The 22,881-nt window shown below is 36.1% G+C and overlaps 1 protein-coding gene across 9 annotated transcripts in view; it reads left to right on the forward strand.

The window, feature by feature from the left end:
• TAF5 (TBP-associated factor 5) overlaps positions 1–21,516 on the forward strand; it is a 46,271-nt gene extending 24,755 nt beyond the window's left edge. For 4 of the 9 annotated variants that reach the window (XM_008792448.3, XM_008792449.3, XM_088706991.1 and 1 more), the window contains 7 exons: positions 3,199–3,363; positions 3,476–3,552; positions 10,476–10,592; positions 14,748–15,013; positions 20,792–20,887; positions 20,978–21,053; positions 21,189–21,516. In XM_008792448.3, coding sequence (XP_008790670.2) covers positions 3,199–3,363; positions 3,476–3,552; positions 10,476–10,592; positions 14,748–15,013; positions 20,792–20,887; positions 20,978–21,053; positions 21,189–21,242 — 851 coding nt within the window. In that variant the 3' untranslated portion in view covers positions 21,243–21,516. Of the gene's footprint in view, positions 1–3,177; positions 3,364–3,475; positions 3,553–10,475; positions 10,593–14,747; positions 15,014–20,791; positions 20,888–20,977; positions 21,054–21,188 lie in introns of all 9 variants that reach the window. The other 5 variants (XM_008792446.3, XM_008792447.3, XM_088706990.1 and 2 more) reach the window with 2 other exon arrangements.
• Positions 21,517–22,881: the final 1,365 nt, after the last annotated feature.

Consider the following 22,881-nt stretch of genomic DNA (forward strand, 5'->3'; position numbering starts at 1 on the left):
TGGTGATCCTAATTATGTAAAAGTCAGTGGGTAAACATGTGCATAAGTTGAATTATATTACATAAAAATGGAATGATGCTTTCTCTCCTTCTCTATTGGCGGCGGCTAGGATGGATTGGAAAAAGTTAAAAGTGTAGACCAATCCCAAAATGTTTAAAAGATGGATGAGTTTTGAATACGCATACAAATGGTCAACTGCCTATGCTTATCCCTGTCAGGCCTCATATATTTTCCTGCCTGGATGCTGCAGGCTGGGCCTGAACTTGCTGTCAGATTCTACCTGTTGACAACCCAAAAAAAAATCAGTGAGCATATTAAATGCTAGGTTTAATTCTCTGAAATGGAAATAGGAAAGTAAGGTTCATCTATCAACCATTCTATTTGCTGTTCACTTGTTACATGTGCCTCTTTCATGACATCGTGACAAGTTTTCCAAAAAGCTTGCAAACCAAACTGAAATAAGATTGCAATAATCAGATAACGCTTTCATCTAACATGTTCTATTTTATTTGTCTCCATTTGGTTGAATAATTTGAGACAAAAAAGTGATTACTGATGGGAATTTTTTGTGTTTAATTATAGTTGGGCGACCATTTTTGTACATGATGCCACTAGGTTGGATTCCTATCTCTTTTATAGTTCATTTTATTTTTCTTTTTCTTCATGACTACCTATTTAATTTTCTCTCGTTTCAAAGTTATTCTGATTTTAAAAATTAACAATTTTAGTTTCACAAACATATGCCACAATTCTCTTACTATTATATGTTAGATCATCCTTTAGAAGCAAGGTCCGCCAAACTGGTGCCGGGACCTGTACCGGTCGGCAGATGGTTCAGTAAACCGGCACGTCCAATTTTTATTGGAGTATTCTAAATTAATTTAATTGGTAATCACTCTTTTTGAACTTTCTTTAATAATTTTAAGTCTAATTTGATATTTTTTTGATGTTTTTTGATATTTTTATGATTCTGGTTTAATCTAAATGATGCATCTTATTGTTTTAAAATAATACAAATCATAAAATGATTGGTGAGATGTTGCATGCCACAAGAAGTAACATAAAATATCCTTAAATCAAATAGTGATGTGAAAATTATAAAACAATACGATCAATTGCATACATTTAAAGTACAATATACATACCGATATTTAAGATTAAGAAATATTGTATTTTTATTTATTTATTTATATAGTTTTTATAATTTTTAAATTTAAAAATATGTTTAAATATATAAATTCAGAAAATATGTTTTCTACTTCAGAAATTATTTTTGAATTATGTAATATGTACTACTAATTTTTTATAATTTTTGGTATTATTTATATATTTTTAAATATTTTTAGAATTTGAAAATATTTTTAAATATTAATATTTTAAAAAATTAATTTCAGCTTGGATTCATGTAGAACCCAATAATGGATGCTATATATATTTTTTTAGGCTCTTGGGCATGCATCAAAAGCTCTTATATTTTATTTTTTTTCAAATTTAGGCCTTGGCCACTATGCGCATTATCGCATTAAAACTTGAATGATTAGACACTAAATTTTGCTAGAAAGTAGCTTGCATGCATCTAAATACGCTTCTAATTTTACATTTTTTTAATTTATATTTTTGAAAATACATTTTTTACTTTTTAATCCAAAAATATATTTTTAATTTTTAAAAATTATATATAATTCAAAAATTAAAAATTTATATATCATTGTGTAGATCGTTCATAGATCTACAACATATAATAAAATCAAGCTTAAATCGAAAGTTTTGGCATGATCTTTCTTTATTTTACAATTTTCGAGGTATTTTTTCAAGCTCCCCCAAAAATGAGGGACTGAGATAGGGGACAGGAAGCATACCTTATTTGTGCTTGGAAGAAAAAGGCGGAAAGTTCTCCGCTCTTACAAATGTTGTTGGGAAGGCCTTCTCGGGCCTTCCCAACATCATTTTAACACCAGACAAAAGAAAAGGGAGGGGCCTGGTTCAGAATCGGGTCAACTCGGTGTTTGCACCGAGTTCGAACGGAACCGATCGGTTTCGGCTTTTTCGCACCAGTAAGGTTCGGTTCGGACCTTTTCCGGCTGGTTTTGGTAAGTTCGGGACCGGTTCCGGCTGGTTAGAGCCGAATCCAAAGGCCGAACTAACCCAGTTTTCTACCAAGTTGGTTCTGTATGAGCCGAACCGGATAGTTCGGTCTGGTTCGGCATTTCTTGTTTAGAATTCTAAAGAGATTATAACCTATAGGCAGACCCTCATTGCAATCACAACTTGAAACACATCTACTTTTCTTCCTAAGCTCATCTCCTCTGTACATATCTGTTAATGTTCTCACTAGAACCGGTAATATCTTATGTATCAGCTCTCATGCTACTCCTTAATAAGCTTTCAATGAAAACTAAAAGAAAAAGAAAAGCAAAATCCCATAGTATCATAAATCTTTCTATCACCTGCTTAAGTAAGAAAGTAGACTTTGTGGTTTACCTTTTGACATTTATGATAATATGTTTCCTAGGATTTTTGTCACTTCTGTTGCTCTTTCATCTCCCATTGGGGCATAGATTGATTTGCATTTATCTCAATAACAGTTTGCACAATATCCTCCATCTTTATCATAATGAGTTACCAATGATTCTGAAACACTTTGTTTGTCTCTTCCAATTCCTGCTTAACTCTTGATGTTTTTCATCCTTTACTGATATTTCTATACATCCGTTATTGCAATTATGTTGTGGTACACATGCCTCCTAACGAATGGTGGTTCTTCAACATTATATGTCTAATGAGATTATCATATAATAAGTAGTGCGAAAGCTTCCATCTTGCTTGAATCTTTCATCCTAGTGCAAATCCATATCTTCCTCGCTTATAATGCAGCTAATGTGATATTTAACATTCTGCTACCTCAGCATTGCTATTTGGTGGTTACTTTTCTCACCTTATTTTGATGCAGCTGTCATATAGATCCCCATAAGACATTTTCCTAAGTTTTTTTTTTAAACTTTTTGTAACACCTTTGTATAACTCTGTTCTTGAAAGAAGTTTAAATTTTTGTCACTCTTAATTGTCGACATGCTCGCATGAATTTGTGTATTGTTCTTCTGATTGTTAGGAACCAAGTTCTTTGAGTTTTGGTTTTATTTCAAAATTTGTTAGACTGTCATAATGAAAGTGTTTCAGTTACCGAACAACAACCTTCAGCCAATTTGCAGGGGGAAAGTGAATCTGTTCAAAATGAGCATTTGCTGGGGCCGGAGGAGAGGAAAAGATCTTACACATTGTTTCAGGGTCATGCTGGACCTGTTTATTCAGCTACATTTAGTCCTTTTGGGGATTTTCTTTTGTCTTCATCATCAGATTCAACAAGTAAAGCTTCGTTAACCATGCTAAGTTTTCATATACTGATTTTGTGATTTGTTCCTATTATGCATTCGAGAGCCACACATTACTAAGAAATGCCATAATTTTTTCACTGCAGTCCGGTTATGGAGTACCAAACTGAATTCAAATCTTGTCTGCTACAAAGGTCATAATTACCCTGTGTGGGATGTTCAAGTAAGAAGAATCATGAATCTTAGATCTTGTCTGCTAGCATATTAGATGTTGTAGTTTCATAATTACAATAATATATGTATGTATGTATTGTAAAACATTGGAACTTATTTTTTAGGTTTAATTGATAGATTATGATTTAAGCAGTTAAACAGATTAAATGGCTTCTTAAGTGTTTAAATAGATGTTTGAACAGTTAGGCATGCTTAGTGCTTAAGCTGCAACCACTTGAAAAATTAGGCATTGCATAAAGTGGTCAGTTGAGAACTTAAGCATCCATTTCTGCTAAATTGAACGTGCATGCCATCTATTTATTCTTTAACCCATTTGCAACCCTATTTTATAAAAGAAGTTAACAAATAATAGTTAGGGAAAAATACATTGACAATCCCTCCAGTTTGCCTATTTCGTACAGTGACCCTTTCATCTCTAAATAGTCTCAAAGTAGGCATCCAGCTTATATTTTGTCATGAATTGCCCTGTCTATCCAACGTCGTTGAACGGCCTTTAGGTAGAAGACTCAGGTGACCATCACAAGTCCTAAAATCTGTTGAATCTCCTAATATGCCCTCATCTCCCACAATGCCGCCATGCCCTCCGATCTCCCATCCCCTTTTCCTTCACCTTCCTATCCTCCACCCCCTTCGCCTTGGCCTCCCATGATGCTACTCGCCCCTCCCCTTCTCCGACCTCCTCAGCCTAGCCTCCCATGATGCTGTCCACCGCTCCCCATTTCGCATCCCTCCTGACTTGGCCTCCCTTAATATTGCCTTTCTCTCTGCCATGGGCTCCTGCATAAAATCTCATGCCTCCTTTATCCTACCATCCTATGTGATTCTCACCCACCACCCAACTCTACTCTTCATGCCTTCATGTCACCTTACCTCCATTGCTATTAGGCAACTACTTAAACAGTATATTTATCAACAATACAATAATACACCCCCCCCCCCCCCCCCCCCCCCCCCCCCAAAAAAAAAAAAAACACACACACACACCAAAAAAAAAAAAAATCTCAGATGTCCTCTACTTCCGATCTCTTCCAAGTGGACCACCATCTGCTGGAAGGGCTGCCTTTGATATCCTTGTTGGCTTCGACTATGCCATCGCCGACAACTCCGTCTTCATCTACAGTGGTGATAGTATTGCATCTGTAAAGGGGTTTTCATTTCTACCAATAACCTCACACTCATATTCATCGCCAACCTTGTGCCCTGGCTCAGCACCTCTGTACTGTCAGTATCGATGGGACATTCCCTGCCAAAGTCATCCTCGGCGGTGGCTGCTGCCTTGTGGCGGTTTCCTTTATTCTGACAGGCCCTTCACTGGCACGATGTTCCCTTGATGTACTTGGGCAAGCTTGATGGCATCTTTGCCTTCTTCTGCATGGAGAACTCCATGGATCCCAAGCTAGTACAGCACTACTTCATGATCTGCAACTGCAACATCAGCCTATAGGTCGCCAAAGGTGGTGGTTATCGAGGCTAGTGGTGCCATGATGATCCTTGCCAACAGCATCTCCAGTGGCAAGGGCCTTGTCTACGATGCTCACATGCTTCCTGCATGTGCTGTTTGTTTCGACAAGGGCAATGGTATGAAGCTCTACAACTTTGCTGCCAACCCCACAACCAACATCACCTTTAAGGGGATAGTGGTTGGCGTCAAGCCCAGTCATGGGCCCAATGGCCTCAACCTGGAGATCATGGAGGCAGACTTCAGTGTGCTTGCCTTGCCTCCTAATGATGGAAATGGATGGAAGAAGAACAGAAAAAAGAGTGAGGAAAATGAGCACATGTTGGTCATTTGCGCATGTTCATCAATGGCATTGGTTGGAAGTTGGACGGAGGGGGCCACTTTGTAACTTGGCATTCTAGAGGCCTACTTTGAGAAATTTTTAGAGATGAGGGGTCGCTATGAAAAATAGGCAAACTTGAAGGGATGCAAGTGTATTTTTCGTTAAAAGTTTATATGATAATGCTCTTATCCTTTAGTATTCAGACCATAGGATATCTATGCACAGCCTAATAAACTTTAAAATCATGTAACCCCTTAATTCTGACATTCAAAACTAATTTCACTTTGTCTAAATCCTTATTTTTTGATACCTCACAAATATAAATGGCATGCGACCTCTTGAAATTTAATTTCTATTAACTCTTTGACTCTAGTATTCAATAACTAGTATTAAGTTTTACATACGGTTATAAGAACTTGTCAATGCATTCAGCCTCGCAGGACACAATTTTTCTCGATCTTCTTTTCAACCACACATGCATAGTGCATGCTTGCCAAGTGTGAAATAAAAGAATCAGACTGATTGCATTTTTTTTTCTATTCGATTATGCAACTTAAAATCCCTAGTTTTGTTTGTTTCCAAAATTTCCCTAATAAATAACAAACAGAAAAAATGCTTTCATGCTTTAGTACAGGGATATTCATGAACAACCTCATAAATTTTTCCTTTATTTGTCTTCCTAGAAAAAATTCAGGTACATCATCTTCTCTTCTAAATGCCAAGGCCTCATAATATATTTTAATGCAACAAATAGACATATTCAAAAAGGCAATATTCTTAAGTATACTCAGATTGATCTAGCTAGGATCCAACTTTGAACTCTTTGTTTTCTTTGTCATCACTATCCTCGTCACCATCAACTAGGTCAACTTATTCGAGCTCAATATGTTCATTGCTCTTATGAAAATTGATTAATTTTGAGTTGGCCCTTCTTTCCCGCCCATGGTCGCCATGAGGTGATTATCAACATTTACAAGAACTAAATCTTTCTGTCTTTTAGTCTCCAACTGGTCCTTATTGAAACCTTAAAAGCAATCCAATTTCTCTCACGTGGTGAGGAAATTGAAGATTGACTTATAATTGGATCTCCAATCTTTGCATAGTAGAAAGTAAACCACCATACATGTGCCACTTTGGTCTTGCTTCAGACATACAACCACTATCTCATCAATGAACTCATACATTGATGTTTATATATCATCTGTAACTAAGAGGAGACAATAAAGTAATGAGACAAATTCCTTACTTGCTAGGAACTACCATGATTTCGAATTTGCTTCAACTCATGAAGATGTTCTTCTTCGGGCCTTCAGTGGCTCCATAGAATGCATAATAACTGGAATTCTATTTTCATATCTGAGAAAGATCACTACAAGAAGATCAAGAAGCGCAAAGCAAACCATCAGAGTTCAGTTTCAGCAACCTTTGAGCAGGGCTTTCCTGCTTCAACACACACCATTTTGCCCTTTGTGATCAACAAGGGAATTCCAGTCATAAACAAAAGTTTTAGCACTCACTGCTTCAGTTTCCTAGCTACATTTAGGTAAAGAACATTAACAGGGCCAACTATTGTGTTGAAAAGTCAAACATGGGTTCGATCAAGGTTCGCTGTACCGGTCGGTACCGAGCGTACCGTACCCGTACCGATGGGTACCGGTATCGGTACACCAATGTCGGTACGGTCGGTACTGAGCGTACGGTACCGTACCGACACTCGGTACGCCTATACTAATGCGGCACCGGTACGGGGTTCGGTACCGGTACGGCGAACCTTGGGTTCGATACCTTCAAAATACTTTGTCTTGCCAAATAAACCAGAGAAATGCTGAAAGATCAGTCCTAGCCAACATAAAAGCCTGAATTTTTCCTGCTCTATCCTAATTTTGAAGTGGAAGATCCTCATGTTAGTCGCTCTTCTCTTCCAATTACGAAAGAAATGTTTTCTCTTTTTGGTAGGCTTGATGTTGATTTTATCTAAGTTATTCACATTAATATTTCCACAATGCTACTTCCCAAAATCCAATATGAAATCCAAAATGAGCCCTATCCGGGTTGAAACATTTCAAGACACGGTGTAGTTCGTCACACTTGAAGTCAATTTTCCTTTATCCTTTGTGGATGTAAGTAGAGTCAAATTTACCTAAATGGCAATTACGACATTAAAAAATAAAAAACAAATTGGGGAAATGGTGCCAGATGAAAGGGATGGAAGAGTAAGAATTAGTGTAGGCTTGTAATCTTCCAGGCAATAGCTACAGTGGGGATGATGGCAATATCGAGAGTTGGTTCTCATTTTGCTTGCTTTAACATAATTATCGTTCCTTCTTTATAGCATTCAATCCAAGTACATGGTTATACAGGGGCGGACCCAGAAATTTTTCCTGGGGGGGGGGGGGGGGGTGTGTGTGGGGGGCCCTTGTGTAGAATTATCTAAGTTTGCTAATAAAAGAATATGTATTATAAATCTATACTTGACATTTCTTAAAGTTATAACAGCTAATTTAATGCGCTTCGAGAAACTACCCAAATAACTTTGTTTTGTGATAGAGACATGAGAATAAGGTATGCCGTACCGGCTCGAACCGGACGGTACGAGGCGTACCATACCAGTTCAGTACCGATATCCAGTACGTATGGCGTATCGAGCGTATCATACCAGTTCAGTATCGGTACCCAGTACGGATGGCGTATCAACACTCGGTACGCCAAAAAAATTTCTTACTGTACTGTACCGGCACCGTACCAGTGTGGCTCTGGTACGAGGTCCGGTACCGAGATGGCAAACCTCGCATGAGACTAATGAAAAAATATTCAGTGAGAACACAAAATGGAGATGGAAAGGAAGTTATGCTTTTTGATATTTTTTTGACTTTGAATATAGATGATTTTGATTTCGAGCTAAATTGTGAAACTTTGCACCCAATTTACATATTAAAAAGAAATAAATGGTCAAGAACACTAAATGGTCACGATCTTTAGAAAAGAAAACATGGACCAACAGAAACAACTCAAAAATTTATTAACTATTGTCTAGCATATGAAGAGGCTCAACAAAAAGTTACATATAATATTAATGATAATTTTAAGGTTATTTAGATATGCAAATGTGACAAAAATTTTGAAAGCTTAGAGATAATAGAAGAATATTAAAGTTTTCTGATTTAAGAAAAGCTAATGAAGTAAACCTTAAAAGAGGTGGCGGGAATGAATGATCTAGAGAAGAATAAAAGATCTCTCTCATTAGTTCTTTTAGGCCACCCACATCTCTCAAATTCTTTTTGCCCTCTCATACTCTTTGACCTCCGTGGTGATGATTCTGAAATGGAACAGTAACCTATACCATACTAGCAAACTACACGACATTTACTGAAAAATTGGGCAAATTTTAGATTCCTAAATGCTCTCTATAAACTACATGATTATACTAAACTAAAAACCAAAAAGTTTTATCAGTGGGCATGTATGATCCCATGTTTTTTGAAATAGTCATGACTCATGACTGTATTGGAAAAAATGTTAGTATGACAATGGAATGAGAGATGTACTAGAATTAGAAAACTCTATCAGAGGTGAGTTTTAAAGGAATGGTTAACCTATGACCTGGGGGGTCATTAATAGGGGAATGCAAAATGCATAGGGATCTTATTATGTGGGTATAGGAGATTTCATAATCCTTAGGGCAGGTCGTGCCCCACCAGCCACCCTTCAGATACACCCCTGGTAATATCTTGCTGATACACGAGTCATCCACTTAAGATGAAACAAAACAGTCAGATTTGTGAATTTAATTATTAAGATTCATTCGATACATTTTCTTTTAAGAAACATAGGAGAATTTTTTTTGACTTTCCCAAGTACATGTTTCTTTAATTCTGTAAATGTTATCATACAACTCTTTTCTACATTATCATTAGACTAAATGACATTTATTTTCTGAATATGTATGTGACATATTTATGGATCTATGACATATTTACTTTCCTCTTGAGGTACATACATGTATATACATATATATACATATATATATATACGTACATATATGTACATATATGTATGTATATATATACACACACACACATACACACACACACACACACACACACATATATATATATATATATATATATATATGGATCTATGACATATTTACTTTCCTCTTGATGAAGTAGACACCCAAATACTTGAATTTGAAATGTAATATTTTTATTTGTGTAATACTAATCAGTACTTCCATGGGTTATTTATGGGTTGTCTCCATTTTGCTTAAGCGACTGGAACTTATAATTGAAAAATGTACCTCCTTTTTGCTACATTCCTAAACCTCTGTTTGGAGAGCACTTGTCAAAATGTGGATATCTATGAAAAAATAAATTATGAGCTTAGTATGTTACTTTTGAAGATAAGATCCAGGATATTCATGTAACTAATTGTAGCAATTCAAAGCATCAGTCATGTTGCATGTTCCTGTCACTAGTTAATTATAAAGCCAACAAAATATGTAGTACATCACTCGTGGTGGTAATTATTGGATAATAAGTTTTGATGTCTGTATGTAATTTTCGACCTCCTCAGTTGACTTGGGAAGTGCATACTCTTCATTGATATGTAGCTATAGATATGTAATATACATATTATATGGTGCTACAATAGTATACTATGTATTGTGCAATATTTGTTTCTTTCATTCTTATTCCTGGGGATTTGTTTATAAATAAAATTTTATTACAGTGATTGTGCTATGGCTTTAATATCATATTCTGGAAGCAGTAAGCAGTGAAATGCATAGAATACCATATGCGTGTCTTCTGGTATACTGCTTACATGGATTTATTTCTATCTGGTTTAAGAGCTAATTTTGTTTTTTGACTTTATGAATCATCATTACTCATGCTTGAAAGCCATTATCTATATCTTAAGGTAGTTCTTGTTTCAAGTATGTTTCAGAGGATTCCCATAAACAGCAGTTCATGAACTGATAGCTTATTTCCACAATTTCTCTTGCATAAATAAATCTAGTATCTAGATTTTGAGATTAATATAGTTCTTTATTTATATATCATAGAACATGTATAGATCTCTCATGTATGCTTTGACATCTGAATCATATGCGTATGTTTTACTTTTGGCACAGTTTAGTCCTGTTGGCCATTATTTTGCTAGTTGTTCACATGATCGGACTGCTAGAATTTGGTCGATGGACAGAATCCAACCTCTGCGAATAATGGCTGGACATCTTTCTGATGTTGATGTAAGTCTAGTCCCTGTGATTTTGCATTAGTCTTTTACTAGATTGTACTTTATCCAATTCATTTTGTTACTATAGCAATTATTCTGTGGGACCATTTGATGCAAAGGCGGTGTTTTTTTCTATTAAGGGCAAGCCTAATATGTTGTTTATTAATTATAGGTTGAAAAAATATATCATCTTCCCATGAATCAAAGATATTTATTATTATTTAAAGGTGCATCAAAAGTAGACAAATGATTTGTTTTTATGCAAGCAATGGGTTCAGGCATGCATGTCAGACTTCTCCATTTACATTGTTATGAATATGAACGAATAATCAAATTATACTTTCTTTCCAAAAGTTATTATGCAAACCTAATTCTTCCTGCTTTGTATTGTTTATTACATCTTATAATCGAACTCATTAATTTTTTTCGTAGCGATGAAATTTAAATAATACTCCTTAATCATCTATTGCTCTAAATACATCTAGTAGGTCTAAAACTATATGCTGATAAAAATTGATACAAAAATGTGCATTGGCCTTTTCTATGCTCCTTTATTGGCCGGCTGCCTCATCTTGAATTTATCAATCATTTCACTCTTCATTATGCTTTGGCATTAAATCATACCATCTTTTATTAGATAATTTTTTCTTGATATGTAGTTCTACTTGGTCTAATTATGAAATGATGCATAAAATTTCAAATCCAAAACATATTTGAGGGATCACATGATGAAGTAATCATTGATATTGAAAGCTTGCAATCTGTAGGGAAGCAATAAATTATGCTCGATAATTAGGTGAAAGCTATTGCTTTGTAAACCATATATTACACACACACACATATGCATATGCATATATATAGAGAGCTAGACTCGAGTGGATCTCCACTCAGATCCGGTTAGTTCTACATTGAACAATGGAGGTCCCACATTGATGATCTCAAAATAGTTCCACTCAAGTGTAGCCAGGTCTAGCTCTATCTATCTATCTACCTATATGTAGACACACACATATACATATACATAGATAGGTATATACATAGATACATAGACACACTCTCTCTCACACACACATATATATGTACATAGATATACATACATATATACACACACACACATCTATATCTAATATATATATATATATATATATATATATATAGAGAGAGAGAGAGAGAGAGAGAGAGAGAGAGAGAGAGAGAGAGAGAGAGAGAGAGGATGTAACTACTTTGAGAGCATTTCACTCCAAATGCTTCGCAACCAAAATCGATGAAGGTCTTCTCAAATGAAAATCAGCACCACTGATAATGATCTAATATGTTTAAAATTCATAGAAACTGAAACATGTTTATTTTGGAGCTCTCTTGCTTATGCATCTAGCCAACAAAACATGAATGGTAGAAGTATTGCACTGAGCAAAAACATAGCATAAACTATATAATTTGCATTTCCAAACTGATGATCTTAATCTAAATTTTAAAATATATGCAAATCAAATTTCAGTTTGATATTTCTGAGTTTTTAAAACAAAACATACTATCATACTATTAAAATTGTTAATTTTATTGTCATTTGATGTATGAATAAAGGTCCTCAGAAATTCATGGTTTTTGGTTTCTAGCCAATTTAAACATTGTAAATCATGATCAACAGTGCTGATTTCTTTTTGAGGGGTCCTTCATTAATTTTGATTGCGAAGCATTTGTAGCCAAATGCTCTCAGAAGCATTATAACCTCTCTGTCTCTGTATATATGCATGCATAAAATGATCTGATCCAATAATCTGGCAGGATGGCTAAACAATGATCCATATCTAACTCTATTAAGGAACTGCTATCCAACTTAGTAAAACCTAATCCTACCTAATAGTGTGAGAGGTTGAGAGCGGTTGTGTGATTAGCCATCCCCCATTGAGATCTCTAAGGCTGGGGATTTTGGCGTCCATTTACTACCTCTCGTTAACCATGATTGGCTAGAGTGGTGAATAGTGGCTGTCAGGAACTAGGCAGCAATTGTGATGGTTGCAGGCATAGTTAGGAATGGTGGACGAGCGAGAAAAGTCAGATTGGCAAGATTCCATTCTCTCTGAAAAAAATTGATCCTTCAGGACGACTTTTCTAGTATGAACATTGAACTTCTTCCAGGACAAGCTTAGGGTCGAAGGCCTTGAGTGTGATGGGTGAAAGTTGCGTAAATCACAAGGATGGACCCTCAAATTGAAGATCCACACCATTGATTATTATCTACCTTACTGAAAATGCTCAAAAACCAAGGACTATGTTTTGCTTGCCTCTAACCTATGCATCAAATGGGTGCAAAAACAAAGAGGATTACGAATATGAGATCATGTTTTGCTGTGATCTAAGTATGACGATGTATTGACTTTTAGTCTGCACATGTTTTTACATGTATAGTTTTAAATAATAAAATGGATTTTGAAATTAAATAATGCTATCATGTATTTTAGCATACAAGCACAATGGGCACCATCCTTTTTTTCACCCATATGATTCCGTATCTTTCAGTTGAGTTATATTCAGGTATCTAGGTCATAATCAGGTGTCTTTGGTCAAAATTTTGACCCAGACCTAACTTATTGGGCTTATCCGGGTTAGAATTTGACCATTGAGAGGTCTATCATATATGAGAGTATCTTATATTATATTGTTAAGTATATTATATATGATTTGAAAATACAATATGAACATATGTATTTCTTCTTCAGGTCATATTTGGATGAGGTGGACCTTGTCTAAATCTAATTGGACGGTTACTTGGTCAGTCAGATCTTGATGTTGATCAAAATCAGAAATTTCTACTAAATATGGTAACAAGTAGTTATTTATGTATCGACTTGTTTCAGCTGGTATGGGGCATGCCATATGAACCTGACCTGATATCAATACAGTATGGAGGTTTGATATGCTCTTGTATTGTGACAAATGGTCCTGCTGTTATCTTGACTCCTTTTGCGTACTGTGTCAGTATGGTGTGTATCAACCCAACCCTGAAGCAATAAGATACCAGTATGAGATCTAGTATCGAGACTAAAATCTTTGGTAACAAGTATTGTAGGAGGAGGTTGAAATCCAAAAAGAACCTGCCAAATTATACCTCAGAGAAATTGTCATGATAATTGCTCTAGACCCTTTTATCTCGAAACAAATCTACTATAGTTAATGATGAGAACATTTGTTTACATTTAGAAAAAAAATCCAAGAAGCCTGAATCTTTGGCTTTAGAGCTTATTTCCACCATGAAGGTTCAATTCCACTGGCAAACAGGTTAATGCATGACCCAAACTTGAAGCAGACCTTCAAGGAAGGAGCGAGAAGACAAACGAATTTATTTATGATGTACATGAACTATAGCAGATACTCATCCCTTTTAAAACCCAGATATCCCGAAAATCTTAATGTAATGCTCCAAACACAAGGATTTTTTCCTTGACCCTCTTCAATAAAAAAGAAAAAATAAAAGAAGGAAAGACCTATTGGTGTCTACAATCGAGGAGAATAAACAGATCTGCACAGCTGGATTTCTTTCTTTTCCTTGTTTTGGTTTATTCTGTTTTCTCCTTCATTTTCTTCTCTTTATCTTTCTGTTCTTCCTTTCCATTTTCATTTCTTTTCTCCTACGCTTTGTAAGAGAAACCAGATTCCCCTATTCATCTGTGAGAATTGAGAAGATGGTAGTGTACAACCCTTTCCTTTCTAGTTGAGAAAAGGACAAATCCCATGTGGCTGCCACCTATCATTTTCGTGTGGATGAATAAGAGAAAAGGACAAATCCCATACGAAAAAGTTCATGTGAATAAGTGACACTAAATTGAACTAAAATAAAGACCGAAATTTCACAAAAAAAAACCACATCAAACTAATTTTCATCCCTTCATCAACTAGATTTCTAACAATTTAACTCCTTACATTGAAATCAAGGTCTGAACTCTTAATAAACTAAAATTGCTGTGCTTAAATGGAGGAATCTAGAAGTTAAATTGTACAAAATATAATGTAAATTGCTATTATCTCATTTGTTTCCCTTTTTTTGACTTTAAGTGTTTCTGTGCTCAGCTAGGGTTTCTTTTCTTTTTTTTTTTTGCAATACTTTCATCTAGCTTGTGTAGTAGAATAATTGATTGACATAATCATAAGAAAATTCTGTTTTACTCAGTGTGTACAATGGCATGCAAATTGTAATTACATTGCAACCGGATCAAGCGACAAAACTGTCAGACTTTGGGATGTACAAAGTGGGGAATGTGTACGTGTTTTCATTGGTCATAGGAGCATGGTATTGTCATTGGCAATGTCTCTTGACGGACGATATATGGCTTCTGGTGATGAAGATGGTACCATCATGATGTGGGATCTCTCAAGCGGTCGGTGTGTTTCACCATTAATGGGACATAGCTCCTGTATATGGACACTTGCTTTTAGGTAATTTATACTCTCTTTCTTGCTTTATGTTATGTCTTTATCAAAAATTTTTATCCAGTTGATTAAAAAAATAAGGGTTAATTATGCTTTTGGTCCTCCAAGTTTAGGTTGGGTTTTTAGTAAGTTCCTAAATTTCAAAAAGTTCAAATTGCTCTTTATTTTTTTCAACTGTTTTAATGTGGTCCTTCCCCCGGATTCTGACCGCTATGTGGCAGAAACTGCTTAGATTGGTGATTACGTGGCTGATTCATGATGATCTGGTATAACAGATGAAACTTTTTATTTTGATGATGCAGCATATGGGTGATGACATGGCATATAGGTGATGATGAGACACATGCTGTTGAATTTTCTGCCTAAAAGTGTCCAGTCACCGAGTGGCACTTCATTACCCATATGCCACATTATCACCCACACGTGTTGTAGAATTTTCTGCCCCAACATATCTAGTCATCGAGTGCCACATCATCACCCATATGCTACATCATCATCTATATGCCACATCATCACCCATATGCTACGTCATCATCTATATGCCACATCGTCACCCATATGCTACGTCATCATCACGTAATCAGCTACATAATCATCGCTTAATGCCAACAGGGATTTTCAGTGAGAGAGTGGTCGGAAACCGGAGGAAGGATAATATTAAAACAGTTGAGAAAAAGTAGGGACCGAATTTGAGCTTTTTGAAGTTTAGGGACTTACTAAAAACTCGACCTAAACATGGAGGACCAAAACGATAATTAACCCAAAAAATAAATTAATCAATTAGCCATCATGTAAAGAGGACTGTGGTATTGAGTTTGATAACATGCTATCTTTTGTTAAACTATTTCTGAATATTATTATTTCTCATTGTTTGGCATCATAGTTTATGGTAGAACTAAGCTGAGTGTTTTGAGACCCAAAATGTGTTACTAGGTCGACCTGTTAGGTTGGTTGCACTCAGACTCAGAAATTTGTGAAAACTGTTAGAACTGCTAATTCAAGCAGTTTGATTGTTTGAACAGCTTGCATTGGACAACTAAACCTGCATGGTTTTACTGGTAAAGTAAAAAAAAGACTATAATCCCACTTTCCCAATCCCCTTGCACCAGTCCTCCAGCTGCCCAAATTGTGCCCCTTTCCTCATTCTCTTTTTACTGTCCGATGACTCCGTGTCCTTTGCCATCAGCAATGTAATAGATCAATCTCTGTTCTCCCTCTGTCCCACGGTTGAAGCCATTGCCGTTGGTGGAGGCCACGTTGTGTGAGAGGGGCTATGACATTGTTTGTCACAACATAGCAGAAGTGTTGGGTGATCACCGTGCAACCGCTGCTATGTAGTGGGAGAGGAGCTTTGCTAATGCTGTTGGATCATGGAAGAGAAACCAAAGCAGAGGGAACGAGATTCTGGGGTCTGGAATGGGAGTTGAAGAGGGAAGAAGGGAGGAGGGGTTAGGAATTGGAAATGGGAAAAGAGAGAGGTGGACAATGTTTTTGACATATCATGCTCCTCTTCTTCCGTCTTCTTTTCTTTTAGCCCAAGTTGGAAGAGGATGTGGGGATTGGGAAAGTGGTGTGTGGATGCGAACAGGTGAGGGTTTATATTGAAGAGAAGAGCGAACTGACTCAACCACGGGATCCCATGGCCTGACCAACGGTGCAGTTTGGGCTGGGTCAGCAGGTTCTACACACTGATTAAGCCATTTATGAGCATTAAAAAAAATCATTTGGCAACTAAATATCCATGTGTAGGTGTGCCCAATGCGTTCCATTCTTGCTGCATTTATTTAAGCACTAGGAAAGAAGCCGTGTTCCAGCATTTTTGGATGTGAAACATCACTGCCATGAGTCAACCAGCTGGCTTTTATGCTTCTTTCGCTAGTGTTGAATGAAAGAAAAACAAACTTTACGGGCAGCTTGCTTGGCCAATATTCGTGATGCTAAATCCACTATGGACTCTTTACACTACACAACACCCGTTGCTTTACATGATTTATGTTCCCCTTCTGAAGCAAAATCAAAGTTCAAGAAAACTGCAGCTCCCAAAATACTTTAGTCCAGTTTGTTTATTTTATAAACTTGCTGATGCTGCTGGGAATCATGAAAACAAGAAAATCTAAGTATAGAAATCAACATGCAGCTAGTCGATCTTGTTTTGAAAAACCCAGATAATTAGATTCTCTAATTAGTAGAATTAGTAAAGCTTGAGACTATTTATTCTGGCATTTATTGAAATTAGAGTCATGTGAAGATAATGATGAAATTCTCTGTGGTTCATGCTAGAGGTGGCCTTTACCCTTGCCTCCTGTTGCATATAACTGATTGCTCATGTTAAGTATGATGCCTTCGGTATCTAATGTTTGAAAAATCTTGAGCGAATGCAAATAGAAAAGACCGCTCCAGCGAATGAGACTAAAAATTGTTAGACATAGACAGAATGCATGTAATGTGGTTGCAGTTAAAGTTTGACGAATATGTGGGGGGTTTAGCTGGAAAAGATGGTAAGGAGATATTTTATGCTTAATTAGGAATGTTATTGTGAGTTGAATAATTGGTAGATATTTCTCATTCAATCCTATGTTGCTTTCATTTGTCTCCTTTAAGTTCACCTATTTCTTTAGACTCTAAGCATAGTCAGAAGCAAGGTCCGCCGAATCGGTACTGGGATCCGTACCGGCAGGCTCAATTTTCTTTTTTGTGGAGTATTTCAAGTTGATTGAATTGATAATCATTCTTTTTGAACTTTTTTAATGATTTTAAGTCTAATATGGTGTTTTTTTTATTTTTTTGATATTTTTGATGTTTTTTGATATTTCTATGACTCCGGTTTAACCTAAATGATGCATCTTAATACAAATCATAAAATAATTAGTGAGGTGTTGCATGCTACAAGAAACAATAGCTCGTTATATATTTTTCTTATCCTTCTTCAGCATTGAGTTAATCCTCTGTTGCTTCGAATCTCTGCTGGAGAAGGCATGTGGATTTAAATTATGAATTGTTGCTCCTGGTGGAATTTCTTTGGATGATTTCTTTTTGCTACCAAAAGCTTCCAACATAGATGCAATACAGCCACTGCCTCTGTTGACGGCTTTTCTGATTAAGGAGTTCCTCCTGAACTCTGAATCTGCCATGCTGCTCATAGAACCAGAGCTCAACTCGTAGTATAAGGGCCCAAATTGAGCCCTATACCTAGCCACCTCATCCTGTTGCCACTGATTATCCAGGCTCGCCTGTATGACAGCCTGAATCCATACCTCTTCATCTGGAGCGGACGCCTCTGACTTTTTGAAGTGATAGAAAGGTCGCTCTGTTGCTCGGCAGTCCACCTCCACCTTCTTGGAAACCCTTCTTCATGGCTCTGAAATCAGCAAAGTGCTTATTTATCAGCCGTCGAATCTTCTGTGTACATCGGGATAACCAGGGGGTAATCATTAGCTAAGTGCTGCTTCAACCTGGTTACCCCTATTCTCTGGAACTCTGTGTTGCACCAGTTGCACTTCTAATGGTGCCGATCCGAGAGCATTTGTCTATGATTTCAACTAATGTCATGCTCTAGCTTCTTTTTTTCTTGATGGCTATATTTTTGCAAGTTTATCAACTATATCAATTTATCAATTCTTTAAAAGTAACAAAATTTTGCTATGATGATGATAATTTTTTGTACGTTAGAAAATACATCTAATTTATCGAATATATGATATTAATTTTTCATATATATATATATATTTAATAATTTTTAAATTTAAAAATATATTTAAATATCATAAATTTAGAAAATATCTTTTTTACTTCAGAAATTACTTCTGAATTATGTAATACGTATTACTAATTTTCATATTTTTGGTATTATTTATGTTTTTTAATTATTTTTTGAGTTTAAAAATAATTTTTAAATATTAATATTTTAAAAAATTAATTTCAGCTCAGATCCATGTAGAATCTAACAATGGATGCTACATATATTTTTTTTAGGCTTTTGGGCATGCATCAAAGACTAATTTTTTAATATTTTTCAAATTTAGGCCTAGGCCACTATGAGCATGATCGCATCAAAACTTGAATAAATGGACTCTAAATTTTGATAGAGAGTAACTTGCATGCCCCTAAATACGCTTCTGATTTTACAGTTTTTTAATTCTTTTTTTAATTTTTTTAATTTTTTGAATCCAAAAATATATTTTTAATTTTATAAAATTATATATAATTTATAAATTAAAAAAAAATTATGTTTTTATGTAGATCGTCCATAGATCTACACCATATGATAAAATCAAGCCCAAATTGAAAATTGTCATGATCTTTTCTTATTTTGTAATTTTCAAGCTATTTTTTTATGCCAAAAAAAATGAGAAAATGAGATAGGACAGAGGAAGTACACCTTATGTAGGCTTGAATCTTCCTTCTGAAGTGCTGAATCGGTGTGATCTTTGCCTTGGTGGGAAGGAAGAGGCGGAAAGTTCTCTGCGGCTTACAAATGTTGTTAGGATGGCCTTTTCGGGCTTTTCCAACATTATTTTAACATCAGACAGAAAAAGGGAGGGGTTCAGTTTAGAATCGGGTCGACTCAGTGCGAACCGGCTGGATCGCACTAGTAAGATTCACTTCAGACCTTTTCCGGCCGGTTTTAGTCGGTTCAGGACCGGTTCCGGCCGGTTCAGGGCCAAAACCAAATAATAGGCCAAACCATGCGGTTTGGCCCGGTTCATTTATAGATTTTCATGTCAGACAAGGAAATAAGTTTAGGCTAAAAAGATAAACATGTGTGGAACAAAGATATTGAGATGGATTTGTATAATTTCTTGATCTAAGATTTGTGCAAAAGGGTGGAGGGTATGTTTGTTTCTGATTAGGAAATAGGTGGTGTAACCAAGTGAAATAGTTTGGTCTTATACAGATAATAGTTCTTCTGATGAAGAGGATTGTTTGGATCTAGGCTCTGAGCCTCTGACTGGAGGGGAAACTGGCAATGTGGAAAAGAATTTGAAGGCACATGCTTTGCTAAGGGAAAGATGGTTCATATTAGGAATCAATGACATTTGAATCTAACTCTATAGCCAGGTTAGATCTTGTTTGTTGGTTGTGATCATTACTTTGGTTGCAAAAGCTTGCTGAAATACAACGTTGAAGTATAATACAATTTTAGGAAATCTGGTCAATGGACATGTATGTCATTTTGATGATTCATCATTGGGAATCTCAACTGTTCTTCATCATGCCATTTTTTTTCAAAAAACTTTTGATTATTTTATGTTCCAATCACCGTGACCTTATGGAATTAGGTCGGTAACTGGTCTTTGCTAGCCTAGAATAACTCAGGACCTAAGAGGCTTCATGATGTGGAGATGAAAAGTGAAGCTAACAAGATGCACTGCCGCCAGTTATAGACTCTGGAACTGCTGTGAAGCTTAAGAATCATAAGGTAATTTGGAGATTACTGATACTGAACGTTTTCATCTGTCAAAAGGCATATTGGTAATTTGCAAGGTATAGGAAGTCTGTTAAACTTAAAAATTGGAGCTCTCTCACTTTGTTGTCACAATAGTCTCGCAGAAAGAAATTTCTTTGCAAGTGTTTGCGTGTTTAATATCTGCTGTTCCCTTTTAATTGAGTGATGCTCTGATACTCCCAATAGATTTAATAATAAATTGGTCTTTGTATCCTTGATGTCTGTCCTTACTGGTGAGTAGCAGAATATTATGAGTGCCTCGAATCACTCTTTTCTTTGCAATTCCTGCAAAGCTAGTAACAGTATTTGGAGTACTAATCCTTTCATGATCTCCTTAGTTGTGAGGGGACATTGCTTGCTTCTGGATCTGCTGACTGTACTGTTAAATTATGGGATGTGACCGCCAGCATGAAGGTGCCAAGGATGGAGGAGAAGTAAGATTGAATTACATTCCAAACCTTATAATTCTCCTATGCGCTATGCGCACCAGTACTTATAGAAGCTGTATCCTTTCTTCTGATCAGCAAAGCTAGCAGCACGAACCGACTGAGATTGTTGAAGGCTCTCCCGACCAAGTCTACTCCTGTCTACACATTACGGGTTGGAAAAATTCCTCTTCTTTTTTTTGAATTAAAGTTTCTGCCTCTTATCTTTACTGTTTACATTAACCTATGATTCTTTATTCCTATACATTGTTAGTAAATAGTTCAATATTGGTTGTGTATGTACTGGCAGTTCTCTCGGAGGAATCTTTTGTTTGCTGCTGGGGCACTTTCAAAACAGGTGTGAATATGGCTGTTAAAATGAGCGGCAGAGTACACATACGGTTTAGAAGAAGTCAGTTCGTGCATATGTATGTCTCTACATTCTTTCATGTTTGAATCCGAGGCATCTTCATTTTCTTTTTAGAAGTTGGCTCTATTGTATGTTTCTTTTTCTTTTTTATTTTTTCCCGAGAACATGTCTATCTGCTGTTGCTGATTGTTTTTCCCCTTAGTTTTGAAAGATTGTATTTAAACACATTCCTGCAGCAAGACTCAATTTAAATGTCGTATTTATTTAAGATTTTCCGTGTCTGGTTTTGATTATTCATCTTTCATATTTCTATCATAGCTCTTTAAGGAGAAAAGTATGCCAAAGCAAATAAATGATTTTGATGCATCATAATCAGAGCGTAGCTTGTCCACTTTTATATGAGCTGGGTCTCGCCATCAGGATATCAGAATTGAGGGGAAGGCCTGTTTCAGACCTGGATGGTTCATCCCTATTGCCAATCTGCTGTAATGCTACCGTACTGTCCGATTGTTATACGAGGGCACGATCTTAGAAGCTTATTGGTGCCCTCCTCTCCTCCAATGCAAGGCCTTCTCATTGGAAATGATGAGTCTGGTAGCAGGTCCCGGAAGTGATGCATTAATGTATGACAGCATGCCAGATTTGGTATGGGCTTTTCAGTTCCTTGCATTCTAGGGGCTTGGTTGGTTTGTGAAGTTCATACTACATAGAAACAGCAGCGCAGTCACAAACTCATCTATCAGATGTTCTGATGGTTAATGAAGTCGTCAACATTGGCTTCCATAATCCGACTCTGTTAAGCCAGACCGACCCGTTTTGTTGGCCAGGTCTCCGGTCGGTGGTAGCCGGGTCACCCGGTCGGTGGTTCAATGGCTGGTTGATTCATTGGACGTTCTATAAAAATGAACGTACAAATACCCAAAAAATAAGAAAAATAAGGAATGTAAGTATAGATTGTAGAGTTAGTTTCGATATGATTATATATAGAAAGATAAAGCTTGCTACATATTTTTATTGTTTTATTTGGCATGTCTGCTTGGTAGCAATTCTATCAAAATTAAATAATTTTAAAAATTTATTTGGTATTATCCAATCTATTATTTAATTATATCATCTTAATCAAAAAATTATTTGATAAAGCTACATGATTCCAATGTGCAGCATGAATATGCTAAAATACTATAATATTAAAAATTTTAAAGAATGCAAGAGGATTGATAATTAATTCATTTTTTAACATAGAAAATTTTCTTATTAAAAATATCTTAAAGCTGCTGTACGCTAGTACCCATTGGGTTTAAGGCTTTTAGTGCTTATCTATTATTAGGTAGATTAAGTATTGATACAAAATATAGTTATTAATTTTTAATTGAAAGCTTTAGTTATCTTGATGGTTAGGGATAGGGTTCTTCTTTGTTTTTACTGTTGTATACCATGACTATGGTTAGGGCGTTGCTTGTCACCGGAATCCATATTGTTTTAACCCAAAAGACTGGAGCCAGCCGGGCTGTGGGTCTACAGTTGGTCCACCCTGAGAACGTCAGTGGGTTGCAGGTTTGGCAAGTGAGCCCGCAGTTTTGTCACAGGTTTTAAAACAGTCTGCTGTTGCAGTTGAACTGGGTATATGCTTGCA

Source organism: Phoenix dactylifera, chromosome 11 (genome assembly GCF_051530095.1).
Source record: "Phoenix dactylifera cultivar Ajwa chromosome 11, Ajwa_hap1_PhDact_Kaust_v1.1, whole genome shotgun sequence".
Taxonomy (NCBI): Eukaryota; Viridiplantae; Streptophyta; class Magnoliopsida; order Arecales; family Arecaceae; genus Phoenix; species Phoenix dactylifera.